At 35.1% G+C, this 24,198-nt stretch overlaps 1 protein-coding gene across 1 annotated transcript; it reads right to left on the reverse strand.

Annotated features, from left to right (window-relative positions):
• Positions 1-1,564: 1,564 nt before the first annotated feature.
• On the reverse strand, positions 1,565-23,764 carry LOC126870659 (BCL2/adenovirus E1B 19 kDa protein-interacting protein 3). The gene is made up of 6 exons (XM_050628571.1): positions 23,573-23,764; positions 14,911-15,076; positions 13,320-13,407; positions 3,908-3,984; positions 3,378-3,533; positions 1,565-3,281 (listed from the first exon to the last, which is right to left on the reverse strand). Exons 1-6 carry the CDS (start codon positions 23,613-23,615, stop codon positions 3,230-3,232), a joined length of 582 nt encoding a protein of 193 aa, XP_050484528.1. The 5' UTR covers positions 23,616-23,764; the 3' UTR covers positions 1,565-3,229.
• Between the last annotated feature and the right edge of the window lie 434 nt (positions 23,765-24,198).

Consider the following 24,198-nt stretch of genomic DNA (forward strand, 5'->3'; position numbering starts at 1 on the left):
CTTTCCGCGGAATCCCATAGACATTGATCATAATATAATTAACGAAGTCAAGGAAAAGAAATTAATCTGACCGAAATCTCAGAAGCTTGGCTTTTAACAGAATAACGTCGGGATCCACAAATTTCAGAAATCGTCACTAAATTGCAAAATGATGAGCTCGCGGAAGATGTCGCAAATGCGTATGAATTACGATCTGGTACCCTTTATCGTAAAATACAAAGAAAAGGCAGGACTCTCTCCTTGCCCATTGTCCCAAGAGATTTTATGTGGTCCGTTATTAACCATGCGCAACAGTCAATTATGCACTTAGGTTGGGAAACTGTACGAGTATTATTGGTTCGAAGGAATGGCGAAATATGTTCGTAAATTCGTTGAAAACTGTCATGCTTGTCGAGTTTTGAAGGCTAGTTCAGGTAAAATACCAGCTGAACTACATCCTATTCCTAAGGCCAGCATACCATACCTTGGCATACAGTTCACATGGACCTAACGGGCAAACTAAGCAGTAAAAGTGATTCGAAATAATATGTCATTGTTTTTTTTAGTTGCGTAAGGACGAATTGCTGATTGAGTTATCAAGAAGTTACCCGAATCGAGTATTACGTTCATACTTGTCCTCCCGTGGACCATGGATTTGTCATCGAACCTGAATTCGTTGTTACCATCATCTCGACCATCCTATCGCCATTACTCATAGCCTCTTGTAGTGCCCCCATTTGTACCGATAAATATTAGCTACATCCGCGACGGTAAAGTAAGTAAAGGTTCATCGAACTCCCCAAAATGCCAACTTGACTCCGACAAATATTATAAGGATTTTACCTTTTATGCGTTTTTATGAAACACACGTAATATATTCACAAAATGATTCTATGATAAGTGTCTAAATACTTTCATGAGCCGCTGTACATCTTTCTTTACTTTGGCGCGAGGTCTTCGGTTGTAACATGGTAAACCTCTTCTTGCGAAGAGTCACAAAATATTCCATCTGTTTGAAAGCACCAGTAAGTTGGTTTCTTCGAAACGGCTATTCTATTTGGTTGCATTTCTTGTAGACACCGTACGTAGACCTTCTGCATCGAGTCAGGAAGAAATTGTTCCTTTCTAATATCCAATTATCGAAGAGAATAGTCATATCTCAGGTGGAAGAGAAATTTCATTACCTTGCGTCCCATGTCGATTCTCACGCACGATTTACACGGTCTCTCAACTGGAAGAATTCTGATGAAAATCTTCATGTTTTTCTCGTTAACATTCGCATCATCGTAATCCGTCATACTCAAGAGAAAGCTATTCGTTTGAGGCTATTGCGTTACGATTATTTTGTTGATGGTGCGAAGTTATGAATGATTAAAGGCTTTCTTCTGGACATTCATTTTTTCGGGGAATTTCTATTTTTTTTTTTTTGTTGCCGTAACATTTTGTAGAGTCGATTGGTGTATCCCTAACGAATGGAGGGTAATTGATGACATATTGTGACAGATACTTAAAAAAAAAAAACCGATAATAACATATGCTTGTGTAATTTTAGTTTTGTGGATTTTCGAAAACAATAATTTGCATGTAGAATATATAGAATTATATTGAAAATACAAAAGACCTGCAATTCTAATTTCTACTTACATTGATTACGTATTATTCTTATAATATACAGCATCTTACACTTAATACATATGTATATATGTATATTTATATCATATTCTGTGAAAAACGTTATATCGGAAAATCGTCAACGTGATACGATTAATATCGAGTCTTTTATTTCGTAATAGTCGAATACAAATCACACATTGTGCTATTGCGCAAAGCGACTCGTATATTAACTATACGAAAAAATTGTAACTTTCTTTAACACATAAAATTATAAATTAATAATATGCTTATCTTTCAATGAAATAAAAACTCAAAACCTCCTAAAGAGCTTGGAGTACGAAAGTTACAGACGAGTTCTTCGATTACAAATGAATTTATCGAATCATACAATATTACACTTTACCTTATTTTGTATTCTTTTTTTATCATTTTTACTAATTATCATCATTTTTCAAAAATCCTTATCCATTGTTAAATATCAAATTATTTATGCCGTGTAAAATTTCCGTCAGGTATTCAAAACACACATTATACATACCTAAAATCAAAGAAATACCAATCAACAAGTGATTGTATTCAAATAATCAATTCGGCATTTAATTGGTAACGAATCGATAATTAAAAACTAAGAATATGTTGTATTATACTCTTTCTTATACACCATCTTTAGAATCTTAACTTTACAAAATCAAAAGGTATGAGAATCGGACGATAATTATTAACTTTTCTCAATTACTTAAGCAACTTATCATACGTTATTAAAACTTATAAGTCGCTGCTTGCAATTTTGTAAAAAAATGAATTTCCATTAATTAAATACAACGCCTACTTTTTCTATCACATTGTACTCCGAAATAAATAGCAAAAGACACTTTTTCGAATTCATCCCAACAATAAAGGTATTCGATGTATCAACACAAAACTCAATACAGTAGGGCATTCGTAATCTAAACGGAGGTGTAACTGTTACTATGTGTACATTGTTCTCTCACTGCAAAAAGCCTCCCTGCTTTTTCTTTTGTTTCATAGATTAATTTTCTTGGATCATTTTTATACATAAAACGATAAATCTCTTCTTGCGCAAACATTCTGTATTATGTTCTTCTCTCTTTCTCTCTCTCTCTCTCTCTCTTTCAAATCTTTATTTTTTGTTCAATTAACGACTAATAATTATTATTATCGATAAATACTACCCAGGCTATACCTATAGACTATCACTGATAGAAACGCATTACAAACGGTATAAAATGGACATTCATCACCTTCTCAACAACACTAAATATATAAATCATATTATAATTTTTTTTCTTTTCTTTGTATCTTTTTCTTTTTTTTATCGTTCTCTTGTTTAATTATATAATCGCATATGACTTACACTTTGCACAATAATACGGCGTTTCAATAAGTATACCGTTAAGTTTTTTTCGGACAAGGAAGAATAGAATAAAAAGTGCTAATATTAAATTGTGGTAATCGAAACAATATGTTGCGTGTTTCGTTAGGCTCAATCGACCCTTTATCTCTTGGCATTTCAGTCTTTCTAGCGGCTCCACATAAACGACAATCCATTACTCCGTTTTCTTGCAAACTCTAGCGCAGCAATCCTGACTCTTGCGCCCCTGACTGTTCTTTTCTTTCATTCAATGGTTACGCTGGACGTTATCGATCCTCGCCTGGACAACCAAACCCTGAAATAACGGTACATCGTTTTAAAAGTGTTCCATTTATCTATCCTTACTTTTAGGGAAAAGATCTAGATATATGCTTTAGAAAGTTTCTCTTACCCCAGGCCAGCTCCAACCAAGACAGAAAGAATGTTTGTGATAAAAAGAGTATAAAGGACCTCTTTTGAGAACAACCCAACCTTGCCCACTTTTGTCGTACGAATGCTGTAAGATTTCTTTTTATTCACTCCCTGAGGATGCTTGAACTTCCAGTCTCTGTAGTAAAAAAAAAAGAATCGATAAGCAACCTGCTGCATGATCGAATGTCCCGTGTCACTCAAGTATTAATTAACAATGTAACTTTAACAATGTAACCCGAGAATGACTCGAGTCAGCAATCAAATATAATACTACAAGCTTTACATCTTAAACATCACTATATCTAAACTATGTATTTCCTATGAAATTATTTAATTTATTAATACTTTTATTTATTATTTATTTCTTATGAAATTATTTATAACCGTATATTCTTCTTATCATACTCTTAAATGCAGGAAACCTCAAAGATAAACAGATAAATCGTTCATTCTGAATTCTTCGCTATTTCATTACACTGTCAAAGAGTCAAAAGTAGAATATTTTCTTACTTCGGTGGTGCTTGATCTGGACGCGAGCTCCATTCGTAAATCCAATCGGTGTTCTTCTCCAAAAGCTCAGCGGCTTCCTGCGCAGAGAAAAAGGAACGAACGATATTTAAAAGATTTGCTAAATCTTTTGGTCGTACGAAAAAAGAGCTTCATTATCTGGCTTCGCTACGAGTTGTCCCAGTAATCCCTGGTAATCCGATTTAGAAGTGTTTAAGCAATACAGACAAATGAATCCTCTATCGTATGATGAAATTGAAGATACTCGCGGCTTCTACGTTGACCGTCAATTGAAGCCGAGGATCAGTTTACCAAACGAGAATCTTCACACGAGCAACATAATGCCAGATGTTTAGTTTTCCACTACGCAACGTGTCTAACTCAAAAATCACCAAGATCAGACTTGTATCTGTGTATGAGAACTCGTTAACCGCTGTAAATCAATCACGCTTTCCTTGCACAAGCGGATCAAAATACTTTTGCTTCACAGTCGCAGTGAATCATTATCGTGGAAATGAAAAAGTAGATTATATTTATCGAACGATCGTTGTCAATGACCCTACGAGAAAATAAACAACAAGGGATAAACAGCGACAAGTGTTAAAGTACGGTTATCGATGATTTTTATTTGAAGATAAGAACCTTTTCGGGAATGACAGAAGACCTTGAGGGATCAAGTAACTATCATCTGCATACACATATTACAGAATAGAACATTCTCAGATTCATACATTCGTATCTGTCGCCGAGAGAACCTGTTTCATAAAATACGACTTACTGCTAACAGTATGACCTAATTTTAAATTACCCGAAATACAACGTCGAAGATAATTTAGAAGACAAAAAGACCTCCAAAGAATACCAAATTGCTGGATAAATTACTAAATATAATGTTCGGTTTTTCCCAGAGTGTCGTAAATAACTTGGTAGTTGATACGATATTAAATATCAATGTAAAAAAAAGGCACAAAAGTGTCGTCTTATCGTAAAACTCGGGGACTTGAATAATTTTAGCTTCAATTAAAAATGTTTATCCAAGAGTAAATAAAATTATAGAATTACTGAAACATATAAGGGGAAATAAAAGTGGAAGAAGTACTTGTGTCACGATTCACATTTCAGTGAAATACTTATACATCTCTTATCTGTGAATGACTCGAAGAATAGCCAAGGATAACTTGCCAGGCAATCAGCCAATCACGTCACGAGCGCAACTGTCGTATCGCTATATTACGATATACATATGTATACTATAATGCGTATCAAACAAGGCGTGCGACTGTTTGTAAACAATTCAGCTACTTTAAAAAGGAAAGTGATTTGCGCATTCATTCGAATGAATCATGCAATAAAGTGGATGACACTTGAATTACTATCGATATAATTATGTTGTGGCAAAATATATAATTATATATGATTCATTGTGGCAATAAGTTACGGTAATTATGCAAAAAAGTGGCCTCGCGAATTTTTATAGACTTGAAGTATATTATTAACGATACTCTTTTCAGTAATCTTTTCGTATATCTATGTACATATGTCCCCCGCTCGTCTTTACATGACAAGTCATGTACAAATGTATATTAGGTTTCTAATGTTTGGAATAGATTTAGGTTAGGTTTAGATTAGCTTCAGTTCGAGTTAAAAACGAGTACTTTAATTCAAGACTAACGGCGATCGGATTGATAGTATATCCTAACCTAACCCATATAATACGATAATTTAAATACATATGCGACTTCTGAAATTCAGAGATGCTCATCCCATATCTACATCCATATTTGCTCGCTCGAATAAACGTCGGACAAATATTGTCACAATTTGTTCGAACATAGAGTGACTCATGAAAATATTTAAACACTTACTACACAAATTTTTTATGCATGCGTGTCATATGAAATTACAAAATATTGAGACATACAGCAACGACGAAAACTAGATATTTCAATACTAGATAATAATAGATATTTTGCGTTTGTTATCCATGATCCAAACTCCAAATTATCCAAATGTTTTGCCAAGTTCGTCAACGAGTTCGCTAAGCATCTTCTATTCTATTTCTCGAAATAGTGTTTTAGGTAATGCGTAATAAATCTTGAATGTGAATAAGCGCGACTCATCCTAACCAGATTTACGCTCAAAGACATTGTTTTTTGAAGACACATAGTTTTGAATTCTCGTGAACGTGCTAACAGAAAAATCTAAGAACACGTAGCATACTTCTAAATCACTTTTATTAGTGTTCTGTCCTTCTATTGGACTAATTTAGAACGCAGAATTATTCGTAGAATCTTCGCGTTGATCTTTTTATTGCCTCACAAAAAAAAAACACAATTTACTTCACAAGACATAAAACTATCGTGAACCGGGCCAAATTTAGTAAACGACGCAGTGACTATTTTAGAGATTAAAATAGAATCCAGATAGAGAAATGATTAAATACGAGGTTAACTGGCGAGTTCAACGCACTTGGAATAAACATTGCAATGTGCAAGCGAACCAAGGACTTATAACTAGGTTACGACTCACGAGGAACGACCTTAAAAGGGTCTTCGTCGGGTGATTTCATCGAGAAATAATCGCATGGCACAAGCAATCGGAACTGTTTATCTTCCCACGCATGACTTGAGCTAGATCGACGAATCAACCAATAGCTAATAATACTTCAGGGCTTCAGGACAACGATTTTGCGTAATAAAAGACTGCATGTATTTTTATAGTAGTTGTATATACTTACGGTATATAAGGTGACACATTAATTTGAAAATTTGGGCATATACAATGCATTGTTTCTTATTTCAATGTGTATGTGATATGTATTTTTACTAACTGTATTATATTTGTCTTAACGTACAATAAAGGTAATAAAAAAATAACAGTAGGGAAACGTTCTCCAATCCATAGCTTTGAAAGTGTAATAATGAATTTTGTTATTAAATTACATCAGGTACCTAAATATTTATGAACGATAATATACATATGAAAATAAACTGAACCAAAATAAATTTCATTTTATTTACATCCATAAGTGGCTGGCAGCCCCCGTGCTGCTTAGACGAATATGAGCCGCTATACTCTTTGGTATTCAGGTCATTCGTAAAGAAGTGGCAACGAAAGATATTCCTGCTGAACATCGCTTCTCCAATTTCATTCTCGCATACATAAATACTTAATCGCTAAAAATTAAGAACATGATTCAAGCGGAAAACCCCGTTTCATTGTTCCGACATTTGTAGAATCCTCAACGTCTTACTATATCGAGTGTAAATTAATGTATTTCGATCCCCCTGCTGTAACACGTTGAATATTATGGGGGTTTTATTGGCGACTGGCATTAGACTTGTTACTGAAGCTATGAAGTAAAGGAAAACATGGCTGGCCACGAGCGAATTAATCGAAATATATAAATTAAATAATAGTTTGTAATATTTTTAACGTCGCAGTAATAATGTAAACTACTATAAAACGCAAACAATTTTATTCTTTAATTTAAAAAAATTAAATTAAATTAATTTTTTCTACATTTAAATTAATCAAGTAGCCACTCGTAAAGCTTCTGATAATTTCAATCTACAATGAAGACTAACTTAACAAAAAAAAAAATTCAAGCAACTGCGCATCAAACTTCATTCGACACTACAATTGATGTACAAGTTCGAGACGGTAAAAGGATCAATACGAACGTACGATACGGTCGAAGAAAAAGCAGGCCATGCGTGCTTCGTGTCCTCTTTGTATGGCAGTTGGCTCGGCCAAATTCGAGGAATTCATTCGATATTACGCAGCAACGTTATGCCGGAACGGTTTCGGATTGGTTTACAGACAGACCACTAACCACTGACCAGCGACGTTGAAAAGCGATCTACGCTTTATCTCGGTCTTTTCTAGTTGCAATTGCCCATAAGTTTCTTCGGCGTGTCCCTTACTTCCCTTTGGCGGACGTAATAACAGGGAATTACGTCCACTACTGGCGTGTTTCGGATTCATTCAACGAGGAAACCCCTAGCTACCGACGACATTTCACTGTGTAGCTTTGCAGTGCTGGCTCGAGAGGGTCAATGACGAGCTACGCTTTCTGTATATAGCTCCATTATTCTATTCTGTCTCGAGACTATGCTACGTGCAATTTCAGAGTCTAATAAGAACGAGCTAGCAGTTCTTCGTTTAAATGTAACACAACAGGTAGTCATGGAAAAAAGTTCAATGTGTATTTTACAGATTAATTCCACTAACAAGTTGATTTTGGGTGGATCGCGTTAAATATTAAAATATTTACTTATCGTGAATCTTCGGATGAATGATTCAACGTCGATTCAGCTGAAAATCGCGAGAGGATTACTGTTTCCGTTTAACTTCTCCCAGCTCGTAGTCTACATCAAATGAAGCTTAAAGTGCTTATCAATCAACTCTCGACAGCAAATCACTTTGAATAATCTTCGAGTGGATATTGGCCCATAGAAAATTTAGAAAGTCGATGTTTACATCTATTGGCAACGTATATATTTGATCTTATCAGCAACGAGAACATATATCTTTGCAAGGTGTCAAAATGAACGCTGCATGTTTATCGAAATCAATTTTTTCTTTGTCGTTAAACACAAAAGATATCAGAAATCATTTGCATTGATATATATAACCGATGCATTGTCGTGAACGTGACGGGGATCACATACGTGGCAATATTTTATGCGATCGTGCAAGATGGCATACGTGACAGTTGGCACGGTCCTTATCCCTCCTCTCCAATCGCCTTCTTATAATTGATCGCCTTTGTGCTGACTAATCTGCTGTATATCGCAATCTGGATTAATTTGTCACTGTCGATTAGAACATTGTTAAGAGGAGTAAAATCCGGCTCATCCTCGACAGCGTGAAAAAAACAGAGCGTCCTACTTTTTTTTAGATACACGATGAAAGTCGCTTTATTTCGAACGTCGAAATCAAACATCTACTTTATTACCTTTTTTTCTAATGTACATATATCGTGCCAACAGAACGTGCAAAATGGTAGTAGAATCCGAGAAACACAATCCTGAATTCGATAACTACCGTTCAACTCTCGCGACCTTAACACTAACGATGTTTTCTTCTTTTTCTCCTTTTTTTTTTTTTTTTCTTTAGTATCGAATACCACATAGAAAACTTCTCTCGTTTAAGCTCGTCTCACACGATATTAGTTTTTTTGCCAATATTTCAAGAAAATGTTGGAGAAAGAACGTCACTGAAATAGTCGATCAACGACTTACAGAGCTTGGGAATGGTTCTCTTGAAATTAATCGTGACAACCGGGGCAATCTCTTGGGAATCAAACCGGAATCTAATTCGTCCTCCATTAAAAATTATCCTGCGAAAACCTTGGAAGTCGATGGAAAACGATCGAATATCATGCGGTGCCATCAGACTGCGGATACTTGTGCATTTGTTGGAAATTTAAATATTCAAGATCGTGCAGAATACATAACGAATGCAAGAATTATAATATTTAGAGGATGAAACCAAGAATAAATTATTTTTAAATTTCTTACGTAAAATGTCATTGAGAAGGACTACGGTTATTTAAACTAGAAAAATGAATTCTTACGGTAGATACAACTTGTTTAATTTGGCTTAAAATGATTATCATGTCTGGTTATAACTATAAAGATTTGAATTTGCATTCTCGGTTTAAGCATGACGAAATTGTTGGTATTCCAACATAGCATGAGAAGAGTTATTTCGCGAAACAGGGTGACTGGATAGAAAGATGGTTTTTATTAGCAAGCGAAACGGATATACTGCTCGCGCACGATAAACGAGAGTAGAAATATAAATAAACTACGGCTGTGGAACATGCGTGGTTCAGCAGCCGGATTGGTATGTTGAAATAACACTTGCTATTTTATGTTAGGCATTAATATCTAAACAAATACTTACAATACTGTTCCATTTTATGGAATTACATACACAGAAATTTTACACTTTTTAGAATTTCATTTTAAAAACGATTGACAAAGTTAGATAAAAATCGTACTGTTCGGAAATGTAATTTCTCTTGGAAATGACTTGCAAGTAAAACACATCGACACACCGACAAGGCACAAGTGTAACAGATTCTAGAGAAGTTTTTATCGCATGTTCTCCTTTTCGCGTCAAGTTTCCGTATTATATTTCCTGAGAATTCGCGAATGCTAACTTTCTACGCAATTATTTTGCGAACAATCGAATATATGTATATATATGGAAGCTTACTTAACGAAGTGCTAATAAGAAACTTGGGACTTTTAATCTTTCGAAGCGCTTTCATTATAACATAAATTCTCTGCAACAGAATTTCAACATCGAACTTCATCCTCTAGGAATTTTTATTTTTGTCGAAAAGAGTTCAGAAATTTTACTTAATGGGCAGTTATGTAATTTAAGAGAGACAGTCAGAATTTACCTCATATGTAAATACTATTTCTTTCCCTATGTTATATCTAAAATAAAATTAATAAATCAACTAAAAGGATTTGAACCCAATATTTGAAACCTAACCTAACCTAATTATTATGCCTAACTATTTGAAACCAATATCTTTTAACTTTGTTACAAAGTAATTTTTCCTACGTTGTTTCTAAAACGAAAATAACGTAATAATTGGAAGTATTCGTCATTTAAAATTTCTATTCGTTTATTTCGATTGCAAGTCAAATATGCTGAAACCTGTTCGACGCTACATACGATAGATCATCATTGAGCATTTCTCTAATACGTAATCGTTCGCTTATATACCTGTATTTATCGCATTCCACGGAACAGCGCGAATGCGCTCGGTTGGAATGAGCATAACGGCTGTTCGACTTAATCCAATAGAAGCGTAATGCATCGTACATCGGCTACGTATATCGAGTGTCTCTCTTCTTACTCCTCGTGTTTTTCTCGTTCGCTAACTCACCGTGAAGTGGAACCCGTTTCTCGAATGCAATACACACCGCGTGAGAGGACCGGTTTCTGCCCAAGATGAGACACGTAAGCGTAACCGTAGAGAACGCCGCCGATTCGCTCGTTCGTGATCGCGTGATCTGTCCGCGGTAACAGCGGAACACGCGCGTTACATCAATAAACACAAACTCAGGTGAACGAACTAGCACAGCAAAGCGGTATACTTCTGCGTTCTTTCTTTGGTAAAACCGTGGAACTTTTTACGCGTTTAGTTCATCGGGCTGATTCCACTTGACTTCGCTCCATATTAGAGTTTCGTGTAATATCTCATTAAATTGTTTGAACGCTTACAACAAAAATTTCAAAACAGGAAATTATGAATTACTCGATCTTTGCATAGACGCTGAATCATTGAATAAACATATAATTACTGTTCTATCACGATACGAAAGAGTAATGGATACAAAAGCAACGCGTGCATTGCAGAAGCTCGCTATTCAAGCTGAAGACACAAAAAGAAATTATATAATTTAAAAATAAAAAAAAAGAAATAGTTAGCACGGTGTTATAACGTATTTCAATTCCCACAAATTTCATGAAATTATAGCATTTAGATAAAAAAAAAATAACAGCCTAAATCATATTCGATCTACGCAGCAAATAATAGCTACAAAAATGGCAGAACAGCTTTTAGAACTGTTTTAGAATATTTCAAAAGCAACGATTTTTTACGTGCGTCACTCTTCCAGTTAAACTGGCGATATGCTTTCTATGCGCTCCTCGTGTCTCTCCTTTAAAAGCAAAGTAGGATCGATAACGACACGATGAAAAGTTTGCCAAGGTTCCCAACGGAGGCACATAGAAACATACGTAGTTGCGAAAGTACGAAACTATAACCGGTGCCTCGAATCCGGGTATCCTTGGGGGTATCTGTAAGTGGATTACGATACTAGGTGCAAAACGCTTGCCTATGATTACGAATAATGCGCAATTTGTCGAGTCTCGATTCAGCGACTCAGTATCAATCAACAGAGGTATGTTTTCTTCAATTTCCTTTCCCTCTATTATTTTTCTCGTCGCTGCGAATATCAAGGTCGTTCTTTCACCTTGATTTTATCGCTTGCCAACACGATCGTTGATAGAAATAAAACGAAGATGAACGAATCAACACGCTGAGAGATCGTGAAACTCGGCGAGGAGAACAACAGGAGACGAAAAAGACTGTCGCATCGGAGATAAGACGTACAGAGCCTGGAAAACAGAAGCTTCTGAAGATATTCTATTTTTAATGCGTTATCTAAACGGTTGAATCGAGAAACCGAGGATTCTCAAAGAAGACTCGAGAACACAGCTTAGCTTTTCAAGACCTTGTCTCTACAAAGAGAGACGGTGGAACATAAAGGAGGAGAGCTTGCGTTAAAAACACGGTCGGGCAACTGACTCATGAAAAATCCTCGCCTCTCGCGACTCGTTATCGACCTAACTCATTTTGCCCTTGTCTCGTACCGATTGTTTTTGTCATTATTCTCATCGTCGACGCCGTATTTTTCCACCATCTTACTTCACTGATAACCTCACTGACTTCCCTCCTCAAGGACGAATTAGCGAGCATACCTGTCAATTAACAATGTTTTTCCAACGAGTTGCGCGGTAGTTCGAAAAATATAGCAAAGATAAGGTGTAATTAGCTGTTCTTTCACGAGGACTCCTTACCGACGTGAATAAATAAGTCGTCGGCACACAAACCATCAATAAAAGAGCTTCGCTGCAGTTATCGTGCTGATTTGAATATAGACTTGTCTAATCGCTAGATAGAGCTTTATTGGTTTTCATATCGGGCAGATACATAGAATTTGAACGAACGAAATAATAAACATGTAAATGGCTTGAAATTGTCTATACATATTGCGTTCTATAGTTGAGAAATTCAGTGAAAAATAAATATATCTTTTTCGAAGATGAGGTAAGTTTTCTCAAAACCATCGGCTTTAGCACTTTCTCGTTAAACTCTTCAATTACGTCTCGCAGTTTCGTCGATGCGAAACAGGCTCGGTATTCACCGCACACGAAGACATCGCGGTTTTCCACGAACTCGCATAAAGCACCTCGCGTGTTCTATGACCCACAATGCACGCTAAAAGAGTCGTTGATCCGTAGACCTTATATGGAAAGTGTAGCCCCTGTTTTGTTTCGTTCGATAAAACCAGTTGCACAGGTCTCCATTTCGAAGTACATACTTCACTTAGGCATGCGCCATAGAGAAAATGGTGTAACAATTACACGATCTCTTTTACGTGACTTTTCGCTCGTGCTATATTATTCTTAAAACGATATATATTGAATATTACGTACCAAGGTTTAGATGTATAATTGGCTGTTGAATAAAGATTACTCGAGTCGATTCCACGATGAATGTAGTTTGATAAATTGAACGAACGAAATACGAATACGTAAAATCCTATGTGATGGTGAACCACACAGGCACACGGTATTAGAAATCGATTATGAAACTGACCTTGTTGCAGCAGTAATTTATATAGACTCCTTTGAGCTCATCTTCGGTAGATAATTCTGTGTTCGGACTGTTCGGAGGACTCTTTGGGCTGTAAGAAAAGATTTCACAAATTTTACACATTTTTTTATTACTTATAGAGCATTCAAAATATTGTTGCGCTCCGAGATTTTGATTGAACAGATTTCGGTTAAGAAGTTTTAACAGCAAACCAGATCCATAAATTTGCAGAATTGAATTTTTGTTTATCCCGTGAAAAAAATTGTTTCTTTATCAGTTACGAAAAATAGATTTTCATGTGCAATAGATTAACATTATAGAGCAGATTTCCCGAAAATGGACATATATTTTTGCTTAATTGATTAATGATTTACTAAAGTATTAAAGTAGAGATGTTACTAAAAATTTATTTCATGATTTTTATGAAAGTTACTGATGTCGTGTATTCGCAATATTGAACGTGAAAAAATTAAATACAACAAACAGCGTTATTCAGATAAAAAATTAGAGAAATAATAAGAAACTTCTTGGCTCATTTCGACTTCGATTTTCTTATCGGTAATATAACTCGATGTACACTAATGTAAAACACTCGATTATACGACCTCCGCATCGTATCATGTTTTTTTTTTTCTATATTTCACACGGAACTACAAATGATAATAGATGAGCTTATCGAATATTTGCGACACGCTTCAAATTAAACGTCGCAAATAGTAAAGATTAAGAATACAAGCAACACGCTAACGTTTGAACGTATTTGAACGTATGTTTATTTCTAACAAAGATATGATTTGATTAGAAACTTCCTGATTTTATTTGTATCGCGGCTATAAAGCGGATATAAATCCACCGCGTATTCATTCTGAGCCTAAAAATACTGTTAAATCATTTAAAAAGTCTTAACGTGGAAATTTCTGACGTCGCAGACATCAGAGAAAAATCGTACAAAAGATTTGGAAAATTCGTTTGTACGCCAGGTCAGAGTCACGATGAAAGCGCGGCTGTTTGCCTTTTCCTCTTTCAGCCTATAGTCCTTGAGACGTTCCAACGCCTACGAGCACAAAGAAACTGGCCAGAAAAAGATTTCTCCCTCGCTTTCTTCGGAACCGGCATCTGACTCATGTTTTTCTTTTTTCCTTTCTTCCTCGGCTGCATCGTACTTGTACACGATGAACAAGATAAACCAGGCTTGTTCTAATGACCCTTTTCGAGGATCCAAGCGCAGGCTGTTGGGATTTGTCGTCTCAGAAAAAGAGATTCGTAACACGATAGAGTTTCGGAGCATATTAGGAACAACACGAATTTTAGACATCTTGAGCAACGTTTCGGAGTTTTTAGATTAAATTTAATCGAATTACAAATTTGCTTGATTCCTATATCGAATGGTATTCATCAGATTAGATTAGATATTGATGGCTGGAATGGAAAAATTTGAATGATCAATTTTCGGAAGTTGCTTTCAAACGCCTCGCGATAAATTGTAACAGAAATTTTTGCTTCAGTTCTAATTTACATTACATTGCGTCTGGCGATTATAAAATATAAATAGGCAGAAATATCCGCAATCTAGTAATAAAGTAAATAATTTTACCTATCTCTCGGCGTGCCTTTACGGGAAGATGCCAAAGAATGCCTAGCGGACGAAGGCAGAGAATCCCTTTGCGCTTCCCTAAGAAGTCGCAAATATTCTTCTCCGCCACTACTGAACGGTAACGGTGTTACCCTGTCGGGCACGGGAGTCAATTCCACCCATGACTCTGTAAAAGGACAAATAAAAATCATGAAATAAATCCGTATGACAGGTATGAAAATTTTGATGGCACTTCGCTTTACCATATTATATACCAAATCGCTTTACCAAATGAGCTAGAATTATTTTTGAAAAACGATACCAAATTGCATAAAAATAAAAATGATAGAAAGACAACGAGTTGAATTTCAAATATTCCCGATTAATCTTAAATTAAATAAAAAGATCTCTTTTCCATTTGAAATATTGAGTTTGTTTCATATATTTTTGCCGGTAAAGGATTCTTGCCTACTAAACATACGAACAGTCGTGCCTCTATATCGATCTTCAAAGACGATATTTCCTTGTTGCGTAGTTATTTGTTGACATAATAACGTTCGTTTGCACGATACACGATACATTCGTTGAAACAGTATCAAAGTCTGAAAACAGGATACTTAGCGTTGAATCGTATGTTTCGATCGAAACCCGCACGCTAACAGTAAAAACAAAGGAAACAGGATTTCCTGGTAAAAGTGGGAACAAGTCTAACATATCCTAGTTGATACAGTATTTATAGAAACGTAAAACGCGATGAAGCGATAATATTTGTCGAAGAATCATCGACTCGATTACCAAGGAGGTTGACGGCCAAGGTTCGTTAGCTTTGACGTTCCCTACGTATACGCATGTATATACATATATAGAGCGTTTTGCGTCATTACAGAACACGATACATGAATGACTTAACACAGTCATAATACAAAATTTATCTTGTATTTCCGGAGAAAAACGTGGAATTTATTATCAATTATTCTGGATATCGGCGAGTCTTTGATATCTTCCGGGTGCAATTTCTTTGTTTGCAAATCTAACAGTGATCCCGTGATAGAAAGCCACGGACAAGTTCTAGGATCGTGTGTGGACTATCGTTCGAAAGTATTTAGGTGCTCGTTTCTCTTCGACAGGATACGTGCGTAATTTAACTTTTACTCATTGGACCATTAAAGACCATGACGATACCAAAACTGGATTATTTGATTTTGGAATCTTTTTATTTAACTTAATTTTATTACCAATTTCTATTACGAAGAACATTTTACGAGTAATAACGTAGATGTGCACCTACTCCAGCGAACGTGACTGAACGCAAATAAACGATGAAATATATTTTTAAAACGCAAAATATTTTTAAACGCATGAAAAGACTGCACGTTATCTTTCTCTCGCTTTTGAAGTTGGCAATGTTAGACTTTTCCTTCGCGTTTGCAATTTTAACACTTTAACTTATCTTCGACACAAATTCTGCAATCAAAATTGTATTTATTAAATACCTTCGTAAGGAACATAGGATAAGAATCGTAGAATTCGAAAGTTCAAGCACGGTAATTAAACGAACGACAAAACAGAAGCTTATCGATATAATCATGATAGTCGCGTTTCATTAGAATGCTATTAACATTTCAAAATGTTTTATATAACTAAATATGCAGATAAAGATTTTCTATGCTAAGTGGCTGGACACTTTCGTGAGTCATTAGAAATACGTTTCCTCTTCCACGTTTCCCATTTAGTTTCTACGCGATTAGCTGACAATGTTACGTGCACGATGGAATAAAGAAATATTCTCGTGTGGTCTGTACATTTTCCAATTAGTGAATCATCATCACTCCTTTGCTCCTTATCTATAACTCAAATAAGAAAATAAGAAATAAAAACGGGAATTATATTTACACATGAATTATATACGTCGATACGATATGCAGCGTTCCAATTCTTAGACAATGCAATTTCGAGACGCTTCTATGTATTCAAAGAAAATTATCGAATCGCGATATTCGATACAAGATAAAAGTTTCTTGGTCCGAGAATCGCAATTTTCACAAAAGTGAAATCTACGTTCGATCGTTCGATAGATTTCGTAACGCCAAGCGTCTCTGTCCTATTTTTTTTATTCATCTTCTTTTTCAAACATACAGCGATGAACGAGAATACGTATTGGGTTGGCAACTAAGTGATTGCGGATTTTGTCAATACCACCAAATTTTGTCATTTTGTCCGCAATTACTTAGTTGCCAACCTAATATTAACGCGTCGAATTTAGTAAGTCGATATTTGGCCAACATTTTTGTTCTTCGCTATGCATCCGCTTTAAAACCGCTTAACGGGTCGTCTATTTGAATTTCAAGGAACAGTGAATTCTCCTCAGCATCCGCATTTCCGCATACGCCAATTAAGCGAATTACAGGAACGCCTCTTGAATAACGCAACCGCTTCACGTAATGGTAGACAATTACAGTGAAATACCGATTCAATTGATCGTCGAAATAAATCATATATTGAACGATTTTCATATAGGTATAATTGATGTTTCGTTGAAATTATCAAGGAAATTGCTGAAATTTAGCAAAGTTGCACGATATAGAGTATTCTAAGTCATTATCTCCAATGAAATATAACGCATTGCAAATCTTGTGTGAAAACAAGAGAAATTCTATACGCTTCAAATTACAACATTGCTCTATGTGAACCAGAATTCACAATAACGAGGAACCTCTTATTCTACTAAATTATGTTTCTACATAACATAAAAAAAGGCTTTCAATAAATTATTATTACACTATGAACGTTCTAAAAATGAATAGCAAAGATAGTAGAATAGTAGAATCTTATGTTCTCTATCATATGGCGTAAAACTTTCATCCAATTAGTTATAAATCGGAAATTAGAAAGGAGAAACTGAACGTTCATTTGCATTGTATTAATGAACTCTTAAAACTCAAATATCTGTTAAATCAATACGAGAAGTAAAAATATAAATCATACAGCAAAATCTTGCTCATCCGTTCTCATTTGTTCGTCTTATCTGAATGTGGGTTTGCTATAGAAAAATCATCCACAAAATTTAATTTTTCAATCAACGTGTAAATCAAAACGACAGTAAATGGACTCAGATTTTTAAACAGCTGATTTAATTATCAGGTTAAAAAAGTGCGGCAAGCTGGCGGTCATCGAATGACATCATTTACTACTCTGTTTTGTTAACTTTGCGCCAGGCGTGTGTGGTAACGCGATAAATCGTGGCATACATAAACGCGTACAAGTATAAACCCAATGTAAGCATAATCCGTTTTATCATCAATGTCAAATATGCATAACGATAACTTTGTGTACAACGAAAGCTTTTGCATTCGGTATATACACCAAATTTAACCGACGATGGCTTCTCTTATCGTCTTTTATTCCGCAACGTTCACACGTTCTCGTTCGCTTGAAACGTCAATACGATTGTAATTAATTGGAATTAAATTTTTATGTGTAAACAGAGAGAAAGAGAGAGAGAGGGGGGGGAGGGAGGAAATGACGATTAAACCGTGTTATAAGAATAAGGTGGATTTGGAAGAAATAAAGAACTGTCGTTATGTATATACTCGTGATCTGGTCCGAATAAATATGAGCAGATTGTGGCAGCTGGTCGAGTTATCGAACTTCATTAGACACCAGATTCGAGCGAAATATGGCAAGTTGAGTGGACTACGAGCAAAAAAGAAGAAAAAATTGGATAAGAAGCGTCGCTCGGCTGTCGCAGAATGTGATTAACTTATTTTTTTCAACCTCTGATACTGCAATTCAGTTACCAATGCGATTGAGAACGATCGATAGCTTCATCAAGAATTTCTACCACACTGAACGTGATTAAAGGGACTGCTGCAAACTTTGTTTCTCACAAATTTAGGTGAGAAGTGGGAACCAACAAGAACCAATTCAAAATCAAACTACATTTTAACGCATTACAAATTCATAGTCAAGTAATATTAGAGATAAACTTCTGCACTTTTGAATATCAAATCTACATCTTTCTTTTTCTTTCAATAAATACATTTAAATATTGTAGCCAACTGCTTATTACCGCAAACGCTTCAATTGAGAACCATCGATAGTTTCATGCAGAACTTTTGGAAAACTTTGGAAAGCTTCCCTTTAAGGGACAAGTATCAGATATAGAAACAGCAACGAAGGCGGTGAAACGATCAAATTCGTTTTACAAGACGTATCATAAAGGAGCTCCTCTGTTTAATCGAAATAAATAAGCACGTGCAAAGCAAGGTCACACGTGTTGACTTAGCGAATGCATCGCGATGATTTTACAGAATGTACCGCGCAAAAAAGAATAACGTGGTTCTGCTCCGCCTCTCTTCTCGATATTTTCCTGCGCAAATACATTCACTTACGAAGAATATTAATAGTAATCATAATATGTGATAAAACATGTAAATCATCTGACTATGTTACAATAACTCTGAATAACTTTTTCTAGAAACGTTACTCAAGTGTTCGAACAACGTAATCGTTGGACAAAACTCTCAAAAAAAATTCTCAATATGGTTATATAATTCTTCGTATCTACGTTTTCAGACATCTGGTAATTTCAATGCGTTTATTACCCTGTATCTTTTGCTGTTTGATAATTTTGATATCGGAAAGGAATGAAATTTCTGCAATTTCATGTACCAAAAATGGTTGAAAAATGCAGCAACGAGCGTGTTTGTATTGTATTGTATTACGAAAGGTTTTATTTCTATTGTATTTTATATATTTATATACATAAAACTTAAAGATATATTTCTTGTAAATCCAACAAATTGCTTTATAAAAAATTTCATTTTTATAATATAATAATATTTAAATTTATTTAATTTAATTTAAAAATACATTTGTTGTAAATTTCACAATAGTTTAAAGTATCATAAATATAAAAAACCTTTCAAATTTGTATCTCGGGGAATAATTACAAATTGAATTAAACAGAATCGAGTGTAAGGTCTTTCCCTATCTGTATGCTCGCTATTGTATAGCAACGATGGCAAAAGATGCATGAATGACCGAAAGAAGACACCTGTTAACGTACTCCGAGCAACCAATTTACAAAACACTGGGATATTTTTTGTCAACAAACGTCGACGATAAGGTTCACAAGCTGCTGCTTGAAGTTAAAGCACGATAAGCAAATGCAACTCTTTGACGTAGTCGTTTACTTATGCATTCGATTATCGACTTTATACCCCGACGTTTTATTCTTAAGCTCTATACATTCACGTCATAAAACAATCAGTCATGCTATTTTCTTCAAATAATGTTAAAAAAATAAAGATAAGATAATTAGGTGAGATAGTGAATTAATTCTTTTCCGGATGGATCTGCACGGGCAACCGCATTAGTCATCAAATGGTGCGCGCGCAGCTTAATGTTTGTTAGCGCGCAACCCACTCGACGCGGTAATATTCAACTTGAGAAATATCGTTTAAAAAGACTCATTCGATTCTGGGACGACTGGTGTTTAATATCGTTCTTCGACTTCCGTAAGACGAGTGAACGTTTAATTAAGAGTAGCTGATGGCTTCCGACTTGTGCCTTATCTGCCTACTCATTCTACCAACTTAATTTGTTTCTCCCTATTAGATTGAGACAATGGTAAAGAACTAATATAGAAATAGAAATATATAAAGAATGGCAATTTTGATTTGTTATTTAATCTGATATCATTATTGAAATTAAAAAATGCATTTTTTGTATATCGAGGTATAAAATTGTTGTTCGCATCGTGTACATATCTATAATAAAGCAATGCAAGGGTTAACACTGAACACTAATGACAAAGCCGCGACATGAACCTTTCAAAATGACGGGTTTCAGTTTCTCTTTCTTTGTCTATGGACATTTGATACTTTTGTCAAATTAATATCAAATTTCATTGAAATTAAAGTTATATGTAATATTTATTGTGTAATATAACAAAATAAATAAATAAACAAATGTATATATATACACAATAAGATACTCATTTAAGTTTTAAGCTCTGTAATTAAGAGGATTTCCATGAATATTCCATATTCCAACATTTCATGACAGCTCTCCCTTTAACGTCTGGTGAACTCGTATTAAAAGTAAAGACTGTTATTCTAGTAAGAAAATCACAGAATAAAATCGACTAGTATAGAGTGAATTAATATGTCGACAACGTGTCAATTTATATGAAACATAAACGACAAAAGGGTTCCGATAGTAACCAGACGAACGCACGAAAATGGCCAGGAAGCGTCACGTGCCACGAAATCACGGCGGGTAGGTGGCCTTAATGAATTAAATTAAAGTCCACCAACGAGCGTTATGGTTAAAAATAGAACCGAACGTGACCCCCTTTCATCGGTCCGTCATTTTAATCAAACGTCCAAAGTCAAACGACGCTACATACGAACAGACCCTTAGTTTCGACTACAAATCTCCTTCAGGCTGTGTTCGAAAGAAAACTTGATGCACGGGGTGCAATAATGCTTATTATTTTCACAATTAACAATGAACCTTTATATATGGATGAATAAAAGATCCATTTGTAAGCACGTTTATTCGTGAATGAATAAATTTGCATTAGATTGTCTCAAATACTCTTTTGTTGAATTATTGTTTGACTCTAAATTTCACATAAAATGATATCTATTAGATTTACAGATATCTGTTAGAATAATATTTTTCATAGTAATCTAAAACGAAATTTAATTCGATAGTAAAAAAATAAAAAAAATTCCACAATAACGTTAAAAAAGCGTAAGAATCATATTTCTAACAATGTACGAGTTAAAATAAGAGACAAACTAATCGACGGATGTCCTACCTAAACGATCCTATCTGACAGCCCTACCTAGGACCTTCAGTCACGCTCACCACTGTAGGGACAATGCGCTCGTGAGCTGAGTCGCGTTCCAGAACGTTACTGTTAATGTTAGGTTAGCTTTTAACGCAGGTCAACCTTCTTCAAGGAAAGTGGCATCGAACGGCTGACGTCACTTAGCTGCGTTCCTGAGGAATATCACGTAACTAAAACATCAAGTCTGAAGCCATTCGATGTTCTTGGAAAAGACTGTTTTATTAGGATGCGATAATCACTAACGGGATACCGTATCGGCCGTTCGGTTTGTGTCTAATCGTCCCATGAACTCTTTTAACTTACATCCGCTATATTTGTCTCAACTATTCCTATTTCTTTTCAATTATACACAAAGATACCTGTTGAGCGTACGAATGTGCAACGGGGAAAAAGAGGTTACGTCACGATAATAAGTTGACGACGCTTTCCTAACATCGATCACATTCACGTTTCTTTAATTATATGAAAGCAACCTGTTTGGATTTATAATATATGGACGACCTTGAATAGGAAGAAAATACGTAGTCAAAAGATGTTCTTGAACTTAACCGCCTGTCATATTCGTTTGAATCTTTTTGAACTGATTTAAACGACTCGACCGTTTTATAGATCACTGACCCAATTGTTTGCCACGCGATTCGACGTTGGAGAATTACCAAGGAGACTCACTTTTTAAGCGGAGCTGATGGAAACGCGATTTTGAATTTTACACCGTGTTAGAATAATCATGATTTTTCTAACCTAAACCAAAATTCTTAACGACTTCTAATTTGTTACAAAATTGTTTGATATAATTAAATTGTTATAATTTATTGCTAAAAAAAATTGATTTATTATATCTTCTGAAAGTAAGTTTAAAATATGGCCAAATCGAGTTCAAAAGCTTCACAAGCGTCGGTGAAACATAAATATGTTTCTTGATGCGTTCTTTCCCCTTTGTGTTTCCCCCTTATACCACAAAGTGAGCAACCAACCAGATGTTACAAAGCGATTCATTTTCCAAGGACTTTCAATGGATATCCACCGAAGAATAGAATTTACATATGTGGCTTTTTCTTACGAACGAAATTTCACTTTAAGCCATTTGAATTAAAAATCGATCGCCCCAATTTTATTGAAGATTAGAATAAAATTGTGTACACATACAAAGCAAATAAAATTGATCAGAAGTTATCTTTCTTTATTATGAAAACATAAACAAACCTCACAAATGTCAAATTTGTATCGTTTAACGCATTGGAGTCCAATAATTTGTTAAGTCAATTAAGCTAAGAGGCACAATTGTTCTGTCTGTCCCATATCCTTAGTTATGTAGGTACAAGTACTTATACCATAATATAACATCAGTTAATGTCTTAACTATGTATAATTTTTTAAACAAAATAAAAATAAAATTACAGATGACGAAATTGTTACATACGATCATAAAAAACAATAGTTATGATCATAAAAAAACAATAGCATATGATAAATAAATGCAAATAATTGACTCGCGTGAAATTTTTAGGCACAAATAATGCTCTGTAATAAAACACCGGCACGACCAGTTTAAAGTCAAATAGATGATGGCGCCAAAATCTTTGAAATTTACATTATTTTATATTGATAATGATGCAATAATACGCTCGCATTCATTTTAAAGGAAACGGCTATTGTTATAGAAAATATCTGAGGTAAGGTATCCTTGCAAAGAAAAATATGCCTACAGCGTAAAAGGAAGGAAGATCGCATTTGTTTATGCGTCAGCCGCGGCATGCGAAATGGCCGCAACGTTCGATAGACAGCTGCTCGCGTCGTTCGAAGAAACAAATATTTACTTACCGCCCAGGATCTCGTCTGAGCTGAATTTTCCTGTGGACGACATTGGGATCCACACATTAACTCACTTAGAATACGATTGAAACAAACACGAGTGGTCGACCAACACTTTCGCGAGGAACACGTTAACGAAGGACGACGCACTCACAACGAATCACCGTGATAGAATGCTCGGTGAGACGCGCGACTGTGCTTTGTTTTGATGGAACATCAACACACGTACGTCAACCAAGCCGACCAATCACGCGATATGCGGCTTCAATGTAAATACAACTATGTGAGTCAAAGCAACCACTACGTGACTCATTACACGTTCTTACCACTTGGTTTGCTGCTGAAACTCTGAACAAATATCTCAAAAATCTGAAACAAAAATTAACCGAGTTATTTGTTTTAAAATTTGAATTTAAAAAACATTGAATTTAGCTATGTAGGATTCATAGTACGCATTTCCTCCTATAATGGAAAATTTAAATTTTTATAATCTTTCTATTTACGCATTCACTAAAGGTTACATATATTATATGGTAGCATAGCTTACTTTTTCTCATAGGATACAATACAAACATATGCCAACAAAAAATAACAAATGAATTGTAGAATAAAGTTTATCCGATTGATGTTTTATT

This window comes from Bombus huntii, chromosome 10, assembly GCF_024542735.1.
Source record: "Bombus huntii isolate Logan2020A chromosome 10, iyBomHunt1.1, whole genome shotgun sequence".
NCBI lineage: Eukaryota > Metazoa > Arthropoda > Insecta > Hymenoptera > Apidae > Bombus > Bombus huntii.